The 23,848-nt window shown below is 46.8% G+C and overlaps 2 protein-coding genes across 4 annotated transcripts in view; both read left to right on the top strand.

Annotated features, from left to right (window-relative positions):
* taf2 (TAF2 RNA polymerase II, TATA box binding protein (TBP)-associated factor) overlaps positions 1–8,595 on the top strand; it is a 52,462-nt gene extending 43,867 nt beyond the window's left edge. Inside the window, exons 23-27 of one of the 2 annotated variants that reach the window (XM_036935463.1) lie at positions 871–980; positions 5,460–5,692; positions 5,901–6,083; positions 6,837–6,939; positions 7,087–8,595. In XM_036935463.1, the coding sequence (XP_036791358.1) occupies positions 871–980; positions 5,460–5,692; positions 5,901–6,083; positions 6,837–6,939; positions 7,087–7,361 (904 nt within the window). In that variant the 3' untranslated portion in view covers positions 7,362–8,595. Of the gene's footprint in view, positions 1–870; positions 981–5,459; positions 5,693–5,900; positions 6,084–6,581; positions 6,636–6,836; positions 6,940–7,086 lie in introns of those variants that run through there. The other variant, XM_036935468.1, reaches the window with a different exon arrangement.
* A 3,718-nt stretch (positions 8,596–12,313) lies between these two features.
* The window catches only part of enpp2 (ectonucleotide pyrophosphatase/phosphodiesterase 2), a 44,715-nt gene continuing 33,180 nt past the window's right edge, over positions 12,314–23,848 (top strand). For both annotated transcript variants that reach the window (XM_036935449.1, XM_036935456.1), the window contains exons 1-9: positions 12,314–12,746; positions 12,971–13,073; positions 17,231–17,386; positions 17,743–17,868; positions 19,605–19,665; positions 19,808–19,905; positions 20,230–20,309; positions 20,437–20,556; positions 22,801–22,856. In XM_036935449.1, coding sequence (XP_036791344.1) covers positions 12,717–12,746; positions 12,971–13,073; positions 17,231–17,386; positions 17,743–17,868; positions 19,605–19,665; positions 19,808–19,905; positions 20,230–20,309; positions 20,437–20,556; positions 22,801–22,856 — 830 coding nt within the window. In that variant the 5' untranslated portion in view covers positions 12,314–12,716. The remainder of the gene's footprint in view (positions 12,747–12,970; positions 13,074–17,230; positions 17,387–17,742; positions 17,869–19,604; positions 19,666–19,807; positions 19,906–20,229; positions 20,310–20,436; positions 20,557–22,800; positions 22,857–23,848) is intronic.

The raw sequence follows: 23,848 nt of genomic DNA, 5'->3' as shown, positions 1-23,848 counted from the left end.
GTTATGTGATGGTTTGTCCCAGGAAAGGTGTTATGTGATGGTTTGTCCCAGGAAAGGTGTTATGTGATGGTTTGTCAGGGAAAGGTGTTATGTGATGGTTTGTCCAGGGAAAGGTGTTATGTGATGGTTTGTCCCAGGAAAGGTGTTATGTGATGGTTTGTCCCAGGAAAGGTGTTATGTGATGGTTTGTCAGGGAAAGGTGTTATGTGATGATTTGTCCCAGGAAAGGTGTTATTTGATGGTTTGTCCCAGGAAAGGTGTTATGTGATGGTTTGTCCCAGGAAAGGTGTTATGTGATGGTTTGTCAGGGAAAGGTGTTATGTGATGGTCTGTCCCAGGCAAGGTGTTATGTGATGGTTTGTCCCAGGAAAGGTGTTATGTTATGGTTTGTCCCAGGAAAGGTGTTATGTGATGGTTTGTCCCAGGAAAGGTGTTATGTGATGGTTTGTCCCAGGAAAGGTGTTATGTGATGGTTTGTCAGGGAAAGGTGTTATGTGATGGTTTGTCCCAGGAAAGGTGTTATGTGATGGTTTGTCAGGGAAAGGTGTTATGTGATGGTTTGTCCCAGGAAAGGTGTTATGTGATGGTTTGTCAGGGAAAGGTGTTATGTGATGGTTTGTCCCAGGAAAGGTGTTATGTGATGGTTTGTCCCAGGGAAGGTGTTATGTGATGGTTTGTCCCAGGAAAGGTGTTATGTGATGGTTTGTCAGGGAAAGGTGTTATGTGATGGTTTGTCCCAGGAAAGGTGTTATGTGATGGTTTGTCAGGGAAAGGTGTTATGTGATGGTTTGTCAGGGAAAGGTGTTATCTGATGGTCTGCGGCTGTGAAGTAACAGGATGTTAACCTCCACTTTCTCTATGTTCATTCAGACACAAGATCCTAAGCATGCTGGGTAAAAACCCTCCCTTCACCAAAGCAGCCGAGTCTCCACTCTGCAACGAGGCTCTGGTCGACCAGCTGTGGAAACTCATGAACTCAGGTGAGACCTTAGTGCATCTTAAATGGCACCCTATTCCCTATGTAGTGCACTACGTTTGACCGGAGACCACAAATCTTCTACATAGGGCTCTGGACTAAAAGTAGTGTACTATGTAGCAAATAGGGTGCCATTTAAGATCAGACCTAATTATTCAAACCTGATGAGACACAGTACAGACAGAGACCACCAGGCCTGGCTAGTCAAACCCCCACATGGGGCTGGTGTGATATCCACTCAGGCCTGGCTAGTCAAACCCCCACCTGGGGCTGGTGTGATATCCACTCAGGCCTGGCTAGTCAAGCCCCTACCTGGGGCTGGTGTGATATCCACTCAGGCCTGGCTAGTCAAGCCCCTACCTGGGGCTGGTGTGATATCCACTCAGGCCTGGCTAGTCAAACCCCCACCTGGGGCTGGTGTGATATCCTCTCAGGCCTGGCTAGTCAAACCCCCACCTGGGCTGGTGTGATATCCACTCAGGCCTGGCTAGTCAAACCCCCACCTGGGCTGGTGTGATATCCACTCAGGCCTAGCTAGTCAAAACTCCACCTGGGCTGGTGTGATATCCACTCAGGCCTGGCTAGTCAAAACTCCACCTGGGCTGGTGTGATATCCACTCAGGCCTAGCTAGTCAAAACTCCACCTGGGCTGGTGTGATATCCACTCAGGCCTGGCTAGTCAAACCCCCAACCTGGGCTGGTGTGATATCCACTCAGGCCTGGCTAGTCAAAACTCCACCTGGGCTGGTGTGATATCCACTCAGGCCTGGCTAGTCAAACCCCCAACCTGGGCTGGTGTGATATCCACTCAGGCCTGGCTAGTCAAACCCCCACCTGGGCTGGTGTGATATCCACTCAGGCCTGGCTAGTCAAACCCCCACCTGGGCTGGTGTGATATCCACTCAGGCCTAGCTAGTCAAAACTCCACCTGGGCTGGTGTGATATCCACTCAGGCCTGGCTAGTCAAAACTCCACCTGGGCTGGTGTGATATCCACTCAGGCCTAGCTAGTCAAAACTCCACCTGGGCTGGTGTGATATCCACTCAGGCCTGGCTAGTCAAACCCCCAACCTGGAGTGATATCCAGTCAGAGACGGAGTTACTGCCCACAAATCAAATCCATGTGTGTAATTAGCTAACCCCAACAGTAATTGATCAATGTTTGTGATGGTAAGAGTTGCACAACTGTCGAATTCGACGTTTGCACTTTAACCTCATAGTCTCGTAGTCATTGTATCGTTTCAAATCCAAAAGTGCTGGAATACAGAGCTAAAAACCCAGAAGACGTGTCACTGTCCCAATACTTCTGGACGTCCCAGAATTACATTATGTTCTCGGTCCTAACTTCAACTGTCTGTCTGACCCATTATTACACTACAATAACAAACTATAAGCAAATGTTCAGCGTGACATTACACGGACCCCCCCCCCCCCCCAGCAGGCTCATATAAACCTTGTTTCAAAAGGTGCCAAAACGTTGTGAAATGTCTTTTCAAAGAGAGAGTGACGTTTTCTCTTTAACAGTCAGACAGAGGGAGACAAACAGACAGACAGACACAGAAAGAAGGAGACAGACAGACAGACAGACAGACAGACAGACACAGAAAGAGGGAGACAGACAGAGAGACAGACAGACACAGAAAGAGGGAGGGAGGGAGACAGACAGACAGACAGACAGACAGACAGACAGACAGACAGACAGACAGAAAGAGGGAGACAGACAGACAGACAGTTTGGACAATGGATTTATTATGTGTTGTTGCATCAAACCAGTTTGAGCTGTAAACGGTCCTCCTCCCTTACAGAAATCTGTTATTTCAAAGACTTGCGTAACGTTTGGAAGAATTAGCACCTTTTTTCAAACAAGGGGGGGGGGTTGTAGATGTGATCTGAGGCGGCGCGACACGGGGGGTTGTAGATGTGATCTGAGGCGGCGCGACACGGGGGGGTTGTAGATGTGATCTGAGGCGGCGCGACACGGGGGGTTGTAGATGTGATCTGAGGCGGCGCGACACGGGGGTTGTAGATGTGATCTGAGGCGGCGCGACACGGGGGGTTGTAGATGTGATCTGAGGCGGCGCGACACGGGGGGTTGTAGATGTGATCTGAGGCGGCGCGACAGGGGGGGTTGTAGATGTGATCTGAGGCGGCGCGACAGGGGGGGGGTTGTAGATGTGATCTGAGGCGGCGCGACAGGGGGGGGGTTGTAGATGTGATCTGAGGCGGCGCGACACGGGGGGTTGTAGATGTGATCTGAGGCGGCGCGACACGGGGGGTTGTAGATGTGATCTGAGGCGGCGCGACACGGGGGGTTGTAGATGTGATCTGAGGCGGCGCGACACGGGGGGTTGTAGATGTGATCTGAGGCGGCGCGACACGGGGGGTTGTAGATGTGATCTGAGGCGGCGCGACACGGGGGGTTGTAGATGTGATCTGAGGCGGCGCGACACGGGGGGTTGTAGATGTGATCTGAGGCGGCGCGACAGGGGGGGTTGTAGATGTGATCTGAGGCGGCGCGACACGGGGGGGGGTTGTAGATGTGATCTGAGGCGGCGCGACACGGGGGGGGGTTGTAGATGTGATCTGAGGCGGCGCGACACTTGTTCTGTTTATTGTAGCTTACTATTTCATATGTTTTGAATGTACTTCTGTGGTTGGCTGTGACTGTTGGCAGTGGACCGTCGTTGTCGTTGCCAACCCAGTTTATGACTCGCCGTAATAAACCGTTGATAATCTGCCGGTTGTGTTGTTATTCCCAGCACCATAACGTCAGTGATTACATTCACACCGCTGTTATTATCATCTGGCTCGGAAAACAACTGACGAGGTCTTGCCAGGATATGTTATGTTACATTTAAACCAGTTAGTACCAGTTAATCTCTATTTTATCAGATGTTATGTACAGGATAACACTAACTATGACTGGAAACTGAATAAGCTACTGTAGTTTTATGCACAATGTGCATTTCTAGTTTTCTCAAAGCTTTTCTAAGACAAAGGCCCTGTTCCTAAACCGCTTCCTGTGTTTTTATGGATTTAACTAGACACGGTATCAGTGATTCCATTCACACCAATGGATTTAACTTGACGCGGTATCAGTGATTCCATTCATACCAATGGATTTAACTTGACCCGGTATCAGTGATTCCATTCATACCAATGGATTTAACTTGACCCGGTATCAGTGATTCCATTCATACCAATGGATTTAATTAGACCCAGTATCAGTGATTCCATTCATACCAATGGATTTATTTTGACCCAGTATCAGTGATTCCATTCATACCAATGGATTTAACTTGACCCAGTATCAGGGATTCCATTCATACCAATGGATTTAACTTGACCCGGTATCAGGGATTCCATTCATACCAATGGATTTAACTTGACCCGGTATCAGGGATTCCATTCATACCAATGGATTTAACTTGACCCGGTATCAGTGATTCTATTCATACCAATGGTATTACTACCACTGGCTTGGCTTAGAAAACAATTGTGAAACTTTACAATATTCTGAACATTACTTTTGTCCAGCTGTAAAGTTGGTTGAAGCTGTAAAGTTGAAGCTGTAAAGTTGAAGCTGTAAAGTTGGTTGAAGATGTAAAGTTGAAGATGTAAAGTTGAAGATGTAAAGTTGGTTGAAGATGTAAAGTTGAAGCTGTAAAGTTGGTTGAAGATGTAAAGTTGAAGATGTAAAGTTGAAGATGTAAAGTTGAAGATGTAAAGTTGGTTGAAGCTGTAAAGTTGGTTGAAGATGTAAAGTTGAAGATGTAAAGTTGGTTGAAGATGTAAAGTTGAAGATGTAAAGTTGAATATGTAAAGTTGGTTGAAAATGTAAAGTTGAAGATGTAAAGTTGAAGATGTAAAGTTGGTTGAAGATGTAAAGTTGAAGATGTAAAGTTGAAGCTGTAAAGTTGGTTGAAGATGTAAAGTTGAAGATGTAAAGTTGAAGATGTAAAGTTGAAGATGTAAAGTTGAAGATGTAAAGTTGGTTGAAGATGTAAAGTTGAAGATGTGAAGTTGGTTGAAGATGTAAAGTTGGTTGAAGATGTAAAGTTGAAGATGTAAAGTTGAAGATGTAAAGTTGAAGCTGTAAAGTTGGTTGAAGCTGTAAAGTTGGTTGAAGATGTAAAGTTGAAGATGTAAAGTTGAAGATGTAAAGTTGAAGATGTAAAGTTGAAGATGTAAAGTTGAAGCTGTAAAGTTGGTTGAAGCTGTAAAGTTGGTTGAAGCTGTAAAGTTGGTTGAAGCTGTAAAGTTGGTTGAAGCTGTAAAGTTGGTTGAAGCTGTAAAGTTGGTTGAAGCTGTAAAGTTGGTTGAAGCTGTAAAGTTGGTTGAAGCTGTAAAGTTGGTTGAAGATGTAAAGTTGAAGCTGTAAAGTTGAATGAAGCTGTAAAGTTGGTTGAAGCTGTAAAGTTGGTTGAAGCTGTAAAGTTGAATGAAGCTGTAAAGTTGAATGTGTTCTGACCCTGTTCCCCCAGGTACGTCTCATGACTGGCGGTTGCGGTGTGACGCGGTGAATCTGTACTACACTCTGTTTGGTCTGACGCGTCCCTCCTGCCTGCCCCTGCCCGAGCTGGGCCTGGTACTCAACCTCAAGGAGAAGAAGGCCGTGCTCAACCCCACTATCAAGCCTGAACAGGGACTAGACACCACAGAGATGACTGGCAACACCATGGGCGTTCATATCCCTGTCATGGGCTTCACTAGCAGTGTAACAAGAACAAAAAATACTAACGATTTAACCTTTTTAATATAATTAAGATATTTTAGTGGGGACTTGGGCCTTATTGTGTCTTATTAAATCTTCACCTAAAATCTTTTCTGTCAACCTCATCTGAGTTTTGTTCTAACACTAATTTCCCTTTCTCTCCCTCTATCTCTTCCCTCCCTCTCTCTCTCTCTCCCCTTCCCCTCTCTAGCTGGATGAGGGCCTGATCACCATGGAGACAGTGTCCAGCGTGTCTATGTCCAGTGGTGTGGCCCCGCCCCCTCAGGGTCTGAAGAGGAAGTTGGACAGTGTCGTTGGCCCGCTGGGCTCGTCCTCACCGGAGCCAGGCCAGGTCCTGCAGGAAGAGGACACCAGTAAAAAATTCAAGATCAGAGTAAGGATCTCGAGCACCGTGGGGAGGCGCTTTTACTGTTCTGGGCTTTCACTGCAGGCTTTACCCAATAGTGTGTGTGTGTGTGTGTGTGTGTTAATGTGTGTGTGTTAATGTGTGTGTGTGTGTGTGTGTGTTAATGTGTTAATGTGTCCATGTGTTAGTGTGTGTGTCCATGTGTTAGTGTGTTAGTGTGTGTGAAGCATTTCAGGCTTCCCTGAGGACTGAAGCGGTGCCACTGTGGACTCAGTGTGTCTGGGTTAATCTATCTCTTTCCTTTTAAACTGATACAATACAACTGGCGCAATCCCATAGCTGATCGTATTTGACTTGACGCAAATCACTGTGGGTTGTGAGGGTGTTGAATGATGATGATGTTTCAGTTCAACTCCATGGAGGAAGATCAGATGGTTATGACTGATGATGATGATGTTTCAGTTCAACACCGTGGAGGAAGATCAGATCAGATGGTTATGACTGATGATGAGGTTGTTGTTTCAGTTCAACACCGTGGAGGAAGATGAGATCAGATGGTTATGACTGATGATGAGGTTGTTGTTTCAGTTCAACACCGTGGAGGAAGATGAGATCAGATGGTTATGACTGATGATGATGAGGTTGTTGTTTCAGTTCAACACCGTGGAGGAAGATGAGATCAGATGGTTATGACTGATGATGAGGTTGTTGTTTCAGTTCAACACCGTGGAGGAAGATGAGATCAGATGGTTATGACTGATGATGATGTTGTTGTTTCAGTTCAACACCGTGGAGGAAGATGAGATTGACATGGAGAGTCCCCATGACAGCCAGGCGTTCATCCACCACCACCTCAACATCCTGGAGAGGCCATCCACACCAGGTCAGCACCCCGTCAAACATCCTGCACGTATCATTCTGCTTTCAGACAATCTAGTCCTTTTTTTTTCAAGAACACGATGCACTTCTAGCTGATTGGCATTCAGTACGTTAAATCCGTCTCTTCCTGTCTCCTCTCTCCCCTCCTCAGGTAAGGAACCTCCAGCCGTGGACCAGGCCGTCCTCTCCCTGCCTGTCACCCCCTTACCTTCTTCCTTCGGCAAAGAGTCCACCTCTTCCTCCAAACACAGCGGTGACCACCACCATCACCACCACCACCACGAGCACAAGAAGAAGAAGAAGAAGAAGCACAAACACAAACACAAACACAAACATGAGAGTAAAGACAAGGAGAGGGACTCCCATGCCTTCAGTAACAGCCCTGCTAGTGGACGCTCCGTGAGGTCTCCATCCATGTCTGACTAGAACACAGCTCTGCCTCCTGGTTGGTCCTTCAGTAACAGCCCTGCTAGTGGACGCTCCGTGAGGTCTCCATCCATGTCTGACTGAGCTGTGAAACATCATCCTCAAGACTAGACTCCAACTGTCAGTGGTTCAACTCCTCTGAATAGACCTTACTGGTTTGCTGCGTGTCAACTAGCCTGGAATCCACACTAAATATTGCTTGTTTCAGAGCTAAGTTTAGTTTGAATTTGGAAAATGGAGCAATATTCAGTGTGGATCCAGGGCTGGCCCTGCAGTTAGTGTAGGAATGTGTGTAGCCTAACCGACATTCTGTGACGTCTTCATTAACCACACAGAGAGGCAGACCTGTGGGCCTCTCCAGAAGGGAGCCCTTTGGTTTTAAAAGCATCCCAGTCTCCAATCACCTTAACCACACACATACACACCCACCACACACACACACTTCTGGCTGTGCCCGAACCTGTCTGTCTCCTACCATCATCAACAACATTTTCAGTTAGTGGCTGTGCGTCCTCACAAGGGAACCTCTTCAGCCTGTTGAACCTGGTCTCACAGACTGCCACTAGACTTTCCCCCACGTTGCCCTGGACATGGACTTACAGGTTTACTTTAACCCTGCAATTAAACTAAGAGGAGAAATTCCACTCTCGTTCAGAGACCCAATCAATTCAAAGATGGCAGAATCAAGAATGAGATGTTTCTAAACGTGTAGGATGTAGAATTTATAGTAAAATATAAATTGTCTCTAATTAGGCGGACCTGCAGTAGACCATGACTGTTTTGCGTTCTAAACCGCACCCTATTCGTTATATAGTACACTATGTTTGACCAGGGCCCATACGGCTCTGGTCAAAAGTAGTGCATTTTATTGGGAATAGGGTGCCATTTTGGATGTAGCCGTGACTAATAGCCTAATTGCTGCCCTGTATGACATCACCATACTGAAGAGTCATTGGGTTGTTCTATACCTGTTTCTATTGCATTCATATGGCACTGTTTCTAACCATGCATGTTTTAACTGTTGTTTTTACTGTTAAAGTCATTAGATTGTGTCCTTCTTGTCCCTCACCCAATCAGTAACTAGATTGTGGATGGTCTCCTTGTCCCTCACCCAATCAGTAACTGTTCTGTTCTTTATTCATGATGTACTCCAGTTGTGTTGGAACCTTTTCATCTAGGTTGGACATGACTACATTATCATAAAGATGTTGGAAAATAAACCTTCTGAAGTCAAGAATGTGTGTTTTTATTCATTTTCTTCAATTAACGCTCAATATATAACAACAATTACGCTTTGAAATGTTGTATACCAAGAATGTAATAACCAAGAGCATAAACTTTGAATAATTGCTCCCAACCACAAAAGGCAGAGTAACGACTAACGACTACCTCACTGCCCGGCCCAGTAACGACTACCTCACTCCCCGGCCCAGTAACGACTACCTCACTGCCGGCCCAGTAATGACTACCTCACTGCCCGGCCCAGTAACGACTAACCACTGCCCGGCCCAGTAACGACTACCTCACTGCCCGGCCCAGTAACGACTACCTCACTGCCGGCCCAGTAACGACTACCTCACTGCCCGGCCCAGTAACGACTAACCACTGCCCGGCCCAGTAACGACTACCTCACTGCCCGGCCCAGTAACGACTAACGACTACCTCACTGCCGGCCCAGTAACGACTACCTCACTGCCCGGCCCAGTAACGACTAACCACTGCCCGGCCCAGTAACGACTACCTCACTGCCGGCCCAGTAACGACTACCTCACTGCCGGCCCAGTAATGACTACCTCACTGCCCGGCCCAGTAACGACTAACGACTACCTCACTCACTGCCCGGCCCAGTAACGACTACCTCACTGTCCGGCCCAGTAACGACTAACGACTACCTCACTGCCGGCCCAGTAACGACTACCTACTGCCGGCCCAGTAACGACTACCTCACTGCCGGCCCAGTAACGACTACCTCACTGCCCGGCCCAGTAACGACTACCTCACTGCCGGCCCAGTAACGACTACCTCACTGCCCGGCCCAGTAACGACTACCTCACTGCCGGCCCAGTAACGACTACCTCACTGCCGGCCCAGTAACGACTACCTCACTGCCCGGCCCAGTAACGACTACCTCACTGACCGGCCCAGTAACGACTACCTCACTGCCCGGCCCAGTAAAGACTACCTCACTGCCCGGCCCAGTAACGACTAACGACTACCTCACTGCCGGCCCAGTAACGACTAACGACTACCTCACTGCCGGCCCAGTAACGACTAACGACTACCTCACTGCCGGCCCAGTAACGACTACCTCACTGCCCGGCCCAGTAACGACTACCTCACTGCCCGGCCCAGTAACGACTACCTCACTGCCCGGCCCAGTAAAGACTACCTCACTGCCCGGCCCAGTAACGACTAACGACTACCTCACTGCCGGCCCAGTAACGACTAACGACTACCTCACTGCCGGCCCAGTAACGACTAACGACTACCTCACTGCCGGCCCAGTAACGACTACCTCACTGCCCGGCCCAGTAACGACTACCTCACTGCCCGGCCCAGTAACGACTACCTCACTGCCCGGCCCAGTAACGACTAACGACTACCTCACTGCCCGGCCCAGTAACGACTAACGACTACCTCACTGCCCGGCCCAGTAACGACTAACGACTACCTCACTGCCGGCCCAGTAACGACTAACGACTACCTCACTACCGGCCCAGTAACGACTAACGACTACCTCACTGCCGGCCCACTAACGACTAACGACTACCTCACTGCCCGGCCCAGTAACGACTACCTCACTGCCGGCCCAGTGAAGACTACCTCACTGCCCGGCCCAGTAACGACTAACGACTACCTCACTGCCGGCCCAGTAACGACTAACGACTACCTCACTGCCGGCCCACTAACGACTAACGACTACCTCACTGCCCGGCCCAGTAACGACTACCTCACTGCCGGCCCAGTGAAGACTACCTCACTGCCCGGCCCAGTAACGACTAACGACTACCTCACTGCCGGCCCAGTAACGACTAACGACTACCTCACTGCCCGGCTCAGTAACGACTATCTCACTGCCCGGCCCAGTAACGACTAACGACTACCTCACTGCCCGGCCCAGTAACAACTACCTCACTGCCGGCCCAGTAACGACTACCTCACTGCCCGGCCCAGTAACGACTACCTCACTGCCGGCCCAGTAACGACTACCTCACTGCCCGGCCCAGTAACGACTACCCCACTGCCCGGCCCAGTAACAACTACCTCACTGCCCGGCCCAGTAACGACTACCTCACTGACCGGCCCAGTAACGACTACCTCACTGCCCAGCCCAGTAACGACTACCTCACTGCCCAGCACAGTAACTACTACCTCACTGCCGGGTAGTAACGACTAACGACTACCTCACTGCTCGGCCCAGTAACATCTTTCAGTGCTCTGGTTCTTGACCTAATCTCCTCACATGTCCCAAATTGGTGAGTTTCTTGTCATGTTTGCTCCGTTTCCATTTGAACTCAGTAATCACATTCTTGTCAGGTTGAGTATAATAATCTACTCTGGAATCTTCCCATATCTGCAACAATATACATTTTTACATTTGATTTGTTGTTTCCCTCATCAAACCCTGAATGACAAAACAAACGTATGTATTGGCAACAAACCAATGGCGCTCCAGTCCTCCACCGACTCTGCCAAATCCTGTGTGGTCTGTCCTGGAGGCAGAAAGCACCAGGGGTTAGTTATGGTACAACTCAGTCCAGTGTTAGAACCAGGGTTAGTTATGGTACAACTCAGTCCAGTGTTAGAACCAGGGTTAGAACCGGGGTTAGTTATGGTACAACTCAGTCCAGTGTTAGAACCAGGGTTAGTTATGGTACAACTCAGCCCAGTGTTAGAACCGGGGTTAGTTATGGTACAACTCAGTCCAGTGTTAGAACCAGTGTTAGAACCGGGGTTAGTTATGGTACAACTCAGTCCAGTGTTAGAACCAGGGTTAGAACCAGGGTTAGTTATGGTAAACTCAGTCCAGGGTTAGTTATGGTACAACTCAGTCCAGTGTTAGAACCAGTGTTAGAACCGGGGTTAGTTATGGTACAACTCAGTCCAGTGTTAGAACCAGGGTTAGTTATGGTACAACGCAGTCCAGTGTTAGAACCAGGGTTAGTTATGGTACAACGCAGTCCAGTGTTAGAACCAGGGTTAGTTATGGTACAACTCAGTCCAGTGTTAGAACCAGGGTTAGAACCAGGGTAAGTTATGGTACAACTCAGTCCAGTGTTAGATCCAGGGTTAGAACCGGGGTTAGTTATGGTACAACTCAGTCCAGTGTTAGAACCAGGGTTAGAACCGGGGTTAGTTATGGTACAACTCAGTCCAGTGTTAGAACCAGGGTTAGAACCAGGGTTAGTTATGGAACATCTCAGTCCAGTGTTAGAACCGGGGTTAGTTGGGGTATAAATCACACCAGTGTTAGTTTGGGTATAACTCACACCAGGGTTAGTTTGGGTATAACTCACACCAGGGTTAGTTTGGGTATAACTCACTCCAGGGTTAGTTAGGGTATAAATCCCACCAGGGTTAGTTTGGGTATAACTTGTTCCAGGGTTAGTTAGGGTTTAAATCCCACCAGGGTTAGTTTGGGTATAACTTGTTCCAGGGTTAGTTAGGGTATAAATCCCACCAGGGTTAGTTTGGGTATAACTTGTTCCAGGGTTAGTTAGGGTATAAATCACTCCAGTCTAGAGCAGACTAGGAGCAGGCATCACTCGGCAGAGAATCATGGTTCTTTGGAAATTGGTTCTGTAAGGCTTTATGATCCATGCAAATGCGTCGTGTGCGTCCGCATGTGTCCCTTTCCGTTTACAATGAGAACTTATGTTTCGCGAATAGGCGCCCATGACTATTATGCGTTTATTACTGGTTGTCAGATGTTTTCAGGGCTTTCAGCAAGGAAGTTTTACTCTCCTTTTGTTTTCTAAATCATTTGCAGTACAAGGGGATGATGATGATCATTTCAAAGTGGCGACCGATTTGAAAAGTATCAAAGGGTATTGTTATGCATTCACCGGGGTGGTCTCTCCTTGCATTCATTGTTTAGTATCCTACCGCGCACTGCGCGCAGTAAAATGAAACGGCAGCATAAGCACTTTTCCTTGATTTAGTGGATTGAGAGCTGGAAGGAAGCTCCCTTTGGCACCGTGAACAGGTGTTCATCTGAAATCACAAAACTTGGCCACCACACCGTTCTTGCGCTCAGTCTTAGTGATAGTCGGGGTGCAGTCAGGACGCACGGTAACGAACCGAACAGGGACCACTGCGATAAACACATGAATTCTGTAGGACGGACCTGACATAATGGGGAAATATAAGATATCATTTAAACAGGTATGATGGAAATAACCAAAGATGGTTTAGAAAACTCTGTGATATTACAATGTAGGATGTTCAAGAGAGAATACCTGGGTTATGATGGATTGTTCTGGCATGCTCCCCGCTATATTTACTGTGGGAGACTTGTCGTTATCGCCTCATATGTTTCACGTTTCATTTTATGTGACAATATTTTGTGGAATTGTATCATTTATCTGTTGTTTCGTTCATTTTCATAGATGTTCTGTGTCCTCTCCGTCGTCTGTGGTTCGGATATCTGCTCGGGGTATGTTTATGACCGCCCTGAAAGGTCTGTAGAGGCTGCTTCTTCAAGGACAGACAGTAAGCAAGATTGAACTGTTTTGCAATAAATATAGATATTTTGGGGGGACTTCCATCTCTCCCTTTCTCTATCTCTCTCTCTCTGACAATAGTTGATGGGTATTATTTTTGTCTATTACATTATTGTAATTGTGAATTTAAAAATAAATGTTTGTATAATGACATATTGGGTGTTCTGCACTAACATTGTGCATGGTATACTACAAGCACAGCTGAATCATTTTATCTGTCATTTAGTTACCAAAATAAGCTTTACAGTATATTTTGAAAAAGCCTTTATGTATTCTGGCTGTAAATGCATATAAAGCCAACTTTCCTTTTGCCATTTTAAACAAGTCAGACAGAAAACTGTCTTTGATTCCAGAGGCATTAAACTAAATCTTAAACTGACTTCGGGACAAAGTAATCAATCACTCCACATTTACCATCTAGATGATCTTTAAACATGAGCAACATACATTATACGGAACTCGCTATGTTCCCTGAGGTAACCGTAGCGATGGAATTTCAAAATGCAGTTTATTTGCACATCGTTTTCTATCAGATCTGTCTGCCAGTGTACACAGAACTAATAAGCAAAGAGCGTTTAAGTGTAACAAACCGATTACTGTTGTCCTTTTCGCTAGTGATTGGCCTGTTCGTGTATATTCGGGGTTTGTTTGCTCGGCTCTACCTTGTGTCAATATCAAGGGAGCTTTTCAGACGTTTCTGCTCCACATATTCTGACCTGGTCTGCATGTAAAAACTCAGAGGTTTGAAATATACTGTCGGGAAACTTGTCAAAGATCCCACTGCACAGCTGTGAAAGGACATTGTAGTCTTTCCTTCCCAGGTAGTTTGTTTCCTTTCATTCAGTTCATTCACTGTGTCTGGGATGGGTTTGACATCGAGTAAATTACTAGTTATATGCCTCATACAGCTATTCCTGTGCAGTAAACTGAGTTTGAATCTTCACAGAATTCGTCCACGTGCTTCTCCTGGCGTTGCCCAGGTTTTTCCTGCTGTGGGTTTGTTCCTGAATCCACAAGGAACATCTTATTGTGTACTGTATGTTACACTGGCTTGGTCCCCTCTGTTCCTCTCCCCAACCTCAGGGGAAACTTCCTCTCTTCAACCTCAGGGAAGAGTTTCTCTGCCCAACCTCAGGGAAGACGTCCTCTCCCCAACCTCAGGGAAGACGTCCTCTCCCCAACCTCAGGGAAGACGTCCTCTCCCCAACCTCAGGGAATACTTCCTCTCCCCAACCTCAGGGAAGACTTCCTCTCCCCAACCTCAGGGGAAACTTCCTCTCCCCAACCTCAGGGGAAACTTCCTCTCCCCAACCTCAGGGAAGACTTCCTCTCCCCAACCTCAGGGGAAACTTCCTCTCCCCAACCTCAGGGAAGACTTCCTCTCCCCAACCTCAGGGGAAACTTCCTCTCCCCAACCTCAGGGAGGTGTCCCTCTCCCCAACCTCAGGGAAGTGTTCCTCTCCCCAACCTCAGGGAGGTGTTCCTCTCCCCAACCTCAGGGAGGTGTTCCTCTCCCCAACCTCAGGGAGGTGTTCCTCTCCCCAACCTCAGGGAAGTGTTCCTCTCCCCAACCTCAGGGAGGTGTTCCTCTCCCCAACCTCAGGGAAGTGTTCCTCTCCACAACCTCAGGGAGGTGTTCCTCTCCCCAACCTCAGGGAGGTGTTTCTCTCCCCAACCTCAGGGAAGACTTCCTCTCCCCAACCTCAGGGAGGTGTTTCTCTCCCCAACCTCAGGGAAGACTTCCTCTCCCCAACCTCAGGGAGGTGTTCCTCTCCCCAACCTCAGGGAGGTGTTCCTCTCCCCAACCTCAGGGAGGTGTTCCTCTCCCCAACCTCAAGGAGGTGTTCCTCTCCCCAACTTCAAGGAGGTGTTCCTCTCCCCAACTTCAAGGAGGTGTTCCTCTCCCCAACCTCAGGGAAGTGTTCCTCTCCCCAACCTCAGGGAGGTGTTCCTCTCCCCAACCTCAGGGAGGTGTTTCTCTCCCCAACCTCAGGGAGGTGTTCCTCTCCCCAACCTCAGGGAGGTGTTCCTCTCCCCAACCTCAGGGAGGTGTTCCTCTCCCCAACTTCAAGGAGGTGTTCCTCTCCACAACCTCAGGGAAGTGTTGAGTAGTAGAGACATTTTTAAAACCCAAATAGAACTGTCTTACTAGCAGCTGTGGATCCATAGTGACTGAATCCATGCTCTATTTTCAATAGTGAAACAGAGCATGGATTCAGAGTATACTCCAAGCTTCTCTTGCAATAATCTCTCATAAAAAAAGGTGCTACCTAGTTTTCTCAGAGTATATCTCCAGTAGATGTTAACGGTTGTCTCTCTCTCTCTCCCTGACAGCTCCCTCAGTGGATATAAACGGTTGTCTCTCTCTCTCTTTCTGACAGCTCCCTAGGTAGATATAAACGGTTCTCTCTCTCTCCCTGACAGCTCCCTCAGTAGATATTAACGGTTGTCTCTCTCTCTCTCCCTGCCAGCTCCCTCAGTAGATATTAACGGTTGTCTCTCTCTCTCTCCCTGACAGCTCCCTCAGTAGATATTAACGGTTGTCTCTCTCTCTCTCCCTGACAGCTCCCTCAGTAGATATTAACGGTTGTCTCTCTCTCTCTCCCTGACAGCTCCCTCAGTAGATATTAACGGTTGTCTCTCTCTCTCTTTCTGACAGCTCCCTCAGTAGATATTAACGGCTGTCTCTCTCTCTCTCTCTCTCTCCCTGACAGCTCCCTCAGTAGATCTTAACGGCTGTCTCTCTCTCTCTCTCTCCCTGCCAGCTCCCTTAGTAGATATTAACGGATGTCTATCTCTCTCTCTCTCTCTCTCTCTCTCGCTCTCTGACAGCTCCCTCAGTAGATATTAAAGGTTGTCTCTCTCTCTCTCTCTCTCTCTCTCTCTCTCCCTGACAGCTCCCTCAGTAGATATTAACGCTTGTCTCTCTCTCTCTCTCTCTCTCTCCCTGACAGCTCCCTCAGTAGATATTAACGGTTCTCTCTCTCTCTCTCCCTGACAGCTCCCTCAGTAGATATTAACGGTTGTCTCTCTCTCTCTCTCTCCCTGCCAGCTCCCTTAGTAGATATTAACGGTTGTCTATCTCTCTCTCTCTCTCTCTCTCTCTCTCGCTCTCTGACAGCTCCCTCAGTAGATATTAACGGTTGTCTCTCTCTCTCTCCCTGACAGCTCCCTCAGTAGATATTAACGGTTGTCTCTCTCTCTCTTTCTGACAGCTCCCTCAGTAGATATTAACGGCTGTCTCTCTCTCTCTCTCTCTCTCCCTGACAGCTCCCTCAGTAGATCTTAACGGCTGTCTCTCTCTCTCTCTCTCTCTCTCTCCCTGCCAGCTCCCTTAGTAGATATTAACGGTTGTCTATCTCTCTCTCTCTCTCTCTCTCTCGCTCTCTGACAGCTCCCTCAGTAGATATTAACGGTTCTCTCTCTCTCTCTCTCTCTCTCTCCCTGACAGCTCCCTCAGTAGATATTAACGCTTGTCTCTCTCTCTCTCTCTCTCTCTCTCTCCCTGACAGCTCCCTCAGTAGATATTAATGGTTGTCTCTCTCTCTCCCTGCCAGCTCCCTCAGTAGATATTAACGGTTGTCTCTCTCTCTCTCTCTCCCTCTCTCTCTCTCCCTGCCAGCTCCCGCAGTAGATATTAACGGTTGTCTCTCTCTCCCTCAGTAGATATTAACGGTTGTCGCTCTCTCCCTGCCAGCTCCCTCAGTAGATATTAACGGTTGTCTCTCTCTCTCTGACAGCTCCCTCAGTAGATATTAATGGTTGTCTCTCTCTCTCTCTCTCTCTCTCTCTCCCTGACAGCTCCCTCAGTAGATATTAACGGTTGTCTCTCTATCCCTGACAGCTCCCTAGGTAGATATTAATGGTTGTCTCTCTCTCTCTCCCTGCCAGCTCCCTCAGTAGATATTAACGGTTGTCTCTCTCTCTCTCTCTCTCCCTGCCAGCTCCCTCAGTAGATATTAACGGTTGTCTCTCTCTCTCTCTCCCTTTCATCTCCCTCAGTAGATATTAACGGTTGTCTCTCTCTCTCTCTCTCTCTCTCTCTCTCTCCCTTTCATCTCCCTCAGTAGTTGTTAATGGTTGACTCTCTCTTTCATCTCCCTCAGTAGTTGTTAATGGTTGTCTCTCTCTCTCTCTCTCTGCCAGCTCCTTCAGACTCCCCGTGGATCAGCACGTCAGGATCCTGCAAGAACAGATGCTTTGAATTGGACGAGGCTGAACCTCCCAACTGCCGCTGTGACAACTTATGTAAAACCTATAACAGCTGCTGCCAGGATTTTGATGAGCACTGCTTGAGAACAGGTAAGCCTGAAGCCTGCCAGCCTGTCTGTCTGGGTTGGTGGTCCCCCCCTGCTCCCTTTCATGTTCCCTCAACATGGTGGTCTTACATCTCAGTTCAACCCCTCTTCCCCAGTCCAAGTTGTATATGTTCCAGAATGTTCAGTACGTTGTATTGCATCAATGTAGGGTTCAAAATGAACACACGCTTTACTTACTGACCATCACCATCTCTGTCAGTTTCTACCTCATGTATATGACCTTATGATGACTTGACTCATTGTTGAATGGGACACCCTGATGCAGTTCTAATGGGTTGTTGTTACCTATGTAACATCCTCTCTCATTAATTGATTGAATAAATGATTGATTGTGTCCAGAGGGAGGGTTTGAGTGCAGTAAGGAGCGCTGTGGAGAGACCAGGAAGGACCAGCATGCCTGTCACTGTTCTGAGGACTGTCTGGCCAAAGGAGACTGCTGTACCAACTACAAAACACTCTGTAAAGGTTAGACACTGATACTAGATGTCTCTCACCCTGATACTAGTGCTGCGTGTGCTTTAGCCAACCCTTCTGACTGTTGTTGTCATGACATACACTATCGGTCCAAAGCTTTACAACACCTACTCATTCAAAAGTTTTTCTTTATTTTTACTATTTTCTACATTGTTGAATAATAGTGAAGACATCAAAACTATGTAATAACACATATGGAATCATGTAGTAACCAAAAAAGTGTTCAACAAATCAAAATATATTTTATATTTGAGATTCTTCAAATAGCCACCCTTTGCCTTGATGACAACTTTGCACACTCTTGGAATTCTCTCAACCAGCTTCATGAGGTAGTCACCTGGAATGCATTTGGAATGCAACAGGTGTGCCCTCTTAAAAGTTAATTTGTGGAATTTATTTCATTCTTAATACGTTTCAACCAATCAGTTGTGTTGTGACAAAGTAGGGGTGGTATACAGAAGATAGCCTTATTTGGTAAACAGCCAAGTCCATATTATGGCAAGAACAGCTTAAACATGCATAGAGAAACGATAGTCCATCATTACTTTAAGACATGAAGGTCAGTCAATTTCAAGAACTTTGAAAGTTTCTTCAAGTGCAGTCGCAAAAACCATCAAGCGCTATGATGAAACTGGCTCTCATGAGGACCGCCACAGGAATGGAAGACCCAGAGTTACCTCTGCTGCAGAAGATAAGTTCATTAGAGTTACCAGCCTCAGAAATTGCAGCCCAAATAAATGCTTCACAGAGTTCAAGTAACAGACACATCTCAACATCAGCTGTTCAGAGACTGTGTGAATCAGGTCTTCATGGTCGAATTGCTGCAAAGAAACCACTACTAAAGGACACCGATAAGAAGAAGAGACTTGCTTGGGCCAAGAAACACGAGCAATGGACATTAGACTGGTGGAAATGTGATCTTCGGCCTGATGAGTCCAAATTGGAGATTTTTGGCTCCAACCACTGTGTCATTATGAGACGCAGAGTAGGTGAACGGATGATCTCTGCATGTGTATTTCCCACCGTAAAGCATGGAGGAGGAGGTGTTATGGTGTGGGGGTGCATTGCCGGTGACAATGTCTGTGATTTATTTAGAATTCAAGGCACATTTAACCAGCATGGCTATCACAGCATTCTGCAGCGATACGCCATCCCACCTGGTTTGGGCTTAGTGGGACTACCAATTGTTTTTCAACAGGACAATGACTCAACACACCTCCAGGCTGTATAAGGGCTATTTGAGCAAGAAGGGGGAGGATGGAGTGCTGCATCAGATGACCTGGCCTCCACAATCACCTGACCTCAACCAAATTGAGATGGTTTGAGATGAGTCGGACCGCAGAGTGAAGGAAATAGCAGCAAACAAGTGCTCAGCATATGTGGGAACTCCTTCAAGACTGTTGGAAAAGCATTCCAGGTGAAGCTGGTTGAGAGAATGCCAAGAGTGTGCAAAGCTGTCATCAAGGCAAAGGGTGGCTATTTGAAGAATCTCAAATATAAAATATATTTTGATTTGTTTAACACTTTTTTGGTTACTACATGATTCCATATTTGTTATTACTATTACTCTATAATGTAGAAAATAGCAAAAATAAAGAAAAACCCTTGAATGAGTAGGTGTTGTAAAACTTTTGACTGGTCATGTACCTCTCTGACTGTATCCTATATGGTGGTAGCGGAAGGTTGTATTGAACCCTCATATTAACTCTTAACTCTTTCTTTGTAAGGGGACACTACTTGGTTGCAGGATGACTGTGAAGACATTAGAACCCATGAATGTCCGGCTGGGTAAGAGATCCCATTTACACTCTTCAGACCTTTTTATAAAAAAAAACATTTTTTTGTTTAACCTTTCACAACTATTTCACAGCGATTCACAAAAAAAAAACATAAGAACATCAGAGATAGTCTCATGATCTTTTGTCCCCAGGTTTGTCCGTCCCCCTCTCATCATGGTGTCAGTGGATGGGTTCAGAGCCTCCTACATGAAGAGAGGAAGCACAGTGATCCCCAACATCGAGAAACTCAGTAAGATATTATGAATCATCCATAACAAGGCTTCATTTGAGAGGGGCTACTTTATTCACTTTATTAAACTAGGCAAGTCAGTTAAGAACTAATTATTATTTACAATGAAGGCCTACCCCGGCCAAACCCTAACTCAGACGACGTTGGGCCAATTGTGTGCCGCCTTATGGGACTCTCAATCACGGCTGGTTGTGATACAGCCTGGAATCGAACCAGGATGTCTGTAGTGACGCCTCTAGCACTGAGATGCAGTGTCTTAGACCGCTGCGCCACTCGGGAGCCCGTACCATTGCATCATATCTGTCTGTGCCTTTTTACCTCTAGGAGCCTGTGGTACCCATGCTCCTTACATGAGACCCGTGTACCCCACGAAAACGTTCCCCAATCTCTATACTCTTGCAACGGTACGTACTGGTCAATCATCCTTTTTTTTCCTCCTTGCTGAACTCAGCTGAACATTTTAGCTTCAGTTTTTCCGTAATGTAACATCCAGCCTCATCGGGTTAACACCTCCGTCCTGACCTCCTGTAGGGCCTGTACCCTGAGTCCCATGGCATCGTTGGCAACTCCATGCATGACCCTGTGTTTGATGCCAACTTTAACCTGCGGGGTCGAGAGAAGCTGAATCACCGTTGGTGGGGAGGACAGCCGGTGAGGCCCGACTCTCTCTGCTCTGTTCTGTGGTTCAGTCATACAGCGCCTTCACAAAGGATTCACACCCCGTGACTTGTTACACATTTCCTTGTGTTACAGCCTGAATTTAAAATGGATTCCATTCAGATTGAGTTTCACTGCCCTTCCACACAATACCCCATAATGTCAAAGTGGAATTATGTTTTTTGAAATGAATTACAAATGAAAAGCTGAAAGGTCTTGAGTCAATAAGTATTGAACCCCTTTGTTATGGCATAGATTACTTAACAAGTCACATAATAAGTTGCATGGACTCACTCTGTGTGCAATAATAGTGTTTAAAATGATTTTTTGAATGACTGCCTCATCTCTGTACCCCACACATACAATTATCTGTAAGGTCCCTCAGTCGAGCAGATTCAACCACATTACACCAGAGAGGTTTTCCAATGCCTCACAAAGAAGGGCTCCTATTGGTAGATGGGTAAAAATAAAGAAGCAGACATTGAATATCCCTTTGAGAATGGTGAAGTTATTAATTACACTTTGGATGGGGTATCAACACACTGAGTCACTATAAAGATACAGGCGTCCTTCCTAACTCAGTTGCCAGAGAGGAAGGAATCCGCTCATTTCACCACGAGGCCAATGGTGACTTTAAAACAGGTACAGAGTTTAATGGCTGTGACAGGAGAAAACGGAGGATGGATCAACAACATTCTAGTTACTCCACAATACTAACCTAAATGACAGAGTGAAAAGAAGGAAGTATGTAGAGAATACAAATATTCCAAAACATGCATCCTGTTTGCAATAAGATACTAAAGTAAAAAAAATGTGGCAAAGAAATTAACTTTATATCCTGAATACAAAGTGTTATGTTTGGGGCAAATTCAACACAACACATTACTGAGTACCAATCTCCATATTTTCAAGCATGGTGGTGGTTGCATCATGTTATGGGTATGCTTGTCATTGGCAAGGATTAGGGATTTTTTTAAGGATAAAAATAAACGGAATAGAGCTGAGCACAGGCAAAATCCTAGAGGAAAACCTTGTTGAGTCTGCTTTCCAACAGACTGCGAGACAAATTCACTTTTCAGCAGGACAGTAACTTAAAACAGAAGGCAAAATATACACTGGAGTTGCTCACCAAGATGACATTGAATGTTCCTGAGTGGCCTAGTTTTGACTCAAATCGGTTTGAAAATCTATGGCAAGACTTGGCAAGAAAATGGCTGTCTAGCAATGATCAACAACCAACTTGACAGAGCTTGAATATTCTGCAAATATTGTACAATCTAGGTGTGCAAAGCTTTTAGAAACTTACCCAGAAAGACACACAGCTGTAATCGCTGCCAAAGGTGATTCTAACACGTATTGACTCAGGGGTATGAATACTTGTATAAATGAGATATGTCTGTATTTAATTTTCAATTAATTTTATGAAATGTCTAGAAATCTGTTTTCACTTTGTCATTATGGGATATTGTGTGTAGATTGATGACCACTTTTTAGGCTGTAACAACAGAATGTGGAATAAGTTAAGAGGTATGAATATTTTCTAAAGGCACTGTAAGTCACTCTAGAAGCCCCCATCCCATTCTAGAAGCCCCCATCCCATTCTAGAAGCCCTCCCTCCCATTCTATAGGCCCTCCCTCCCATTCTATAGGCCCTCCCTCCCATTCTAGAAGCCCTCCCTCCCATTCTAGAAGCCCCCTCCCATTCTAGAAGCCTCCCCTCCCATTCTAGAAGCCTCCCCTCCCATTCTAGAAGCCCCCTCCAATTCTAGAAGCCCCCCTCCCATTCTAGAAGCACCCCCCTCCCAAACTAGAAGCCCTCCCTCCCATTCTAGAAGGCCTGCATCTGTGTTCTATTTGCACAGTAATGGCCTTACTGACAGCTGGCCAGGTTTGCCTCTCTCTCTCTCTCTCTCTCTCTCTCTCTCTCTCTCTCTCCTTCCATATGAGACTGTTTAACTTGGCTTTGAGTATGAATGTTGTAAAACTAGTGAGTAGTGTTTAAAAGTAATAACCGTCCATTTCAAGTTGAGACATTGAATTGGAAATGGCGTCAGCCTTGCAAATGTACTGTAGTGGTTTAAGGTCACAAACGCTTTTGAAGAACCTTTGTTGACGAAAATTGATTTTCCCATTGTCCTTAAAGGTGTTATATGCCATTACATGATAAATGATATTGTCTTATATCACAGTTTTACAGATAATTTACTGTGGTTATATTCACTTTTATTCTTGTCCTAGATCTGGATTACAGCAGTGAAGCAGGGGGTGAAAGCTGGCACTTTCTTCTGGCCTGTGTAAGTCTCTCCCTCTCTCCCCCACACCCTTTCTGTCTGTCTACCTCTCTCGCTGTCTCTGTCTACCTCTTTATCTCTCTCTCTCTCTCCTACTGTCTACCTCTCTGTCTCTCTCTCTCTCTGTCTGTCTACCTCTCTCGCTCTCTTTGTCTACCTCTCTGTCTCTCTCGCTCTCTCTGTCTACCTCTCTGTCTCTCTCTCTCTGTCTACCTCTCTCTCTCTCTCTCTCTCTCTGTCTACCTCTCTCTCTCTGTCTACCCCTCTCTCTGTCTGTCTACCTCTCTCTCTCTGACTACCTCTCTCTCTCACTCTCCCCCTAACCACCACCTCCCCTCTCTCTCTCTCTGTCTGACTACCTCTTTCTCTCTCTCTCTCTCTCTCTCTCTCTCTTTCTGACTACCTCTCTCTCTAAACTCTCCCCCTAACCACCACCTCCCCTCTCTCTCTCTCTGTCTACCTCTCTCTCTCCCTCTCTACCTCTCTCTCTCTGACTACCTCTCTCTCTAAACTCTCCCCCTAACCACCACCTCCCCTCTCTCTCTCTCTGTCTACCTCTCTCTCTCTGTCTGACTACCTCTCTCTCTCTCTCTCTCTCTCTCTCTCTCTCTCTGACTACCTCTCTCTCTAAACTCTCCCCCTAACCACCACCTCCCCTCTCTCTCTCTCTCTCTCTCTCTGTCTACCTCTCTCTCTCTGTCTGACTACCTCTCTCTCTCTCTCTCTCTGACTACCTCTCTCTCTAAACTCTCCCCCTAACCACCACCTCCCCTCTCTCTCTCTCTCTCTCTCTCTGTCTACCTCTCTCTCTCTGTCTGACTACCTCTCTCTCTCTCTCTCTCTGACTACCTCTCTCTCTAAACTCTCCCCCTAACCACCACCTCCCCTCTCTCTCTCTCTGTCTACCTCTCTCTCTCTGTCTGACTACCTCTCTCTCTCTCTCTCTGACTACCTCTCTCTCTAAACTCTCCCCCTAACCACCACCTCCCCTCTCT

The sequence above is a fragment of the Oncorhynchus mykiss genome, chromosome 2, assembly GCF_013265735.2.
Source record: "Oncorhynchus mykiss isolate Arlee chromosome 2, USDA_OmykA_1.1, whole genome shotgun sequence".
Taxonomy (NCBI): domain Eukaryota; kingdom Metazoa; phylum Chordata; class Actinopteri; order Salmoniformes; family Salmonidae; genus Oncorhynchus; species Oncorhynchus mykiss.
Note: the sequence above shows the minus strand (reverse complement) of the source record. Positions and strands in the feature narration are given on the sequence as shown.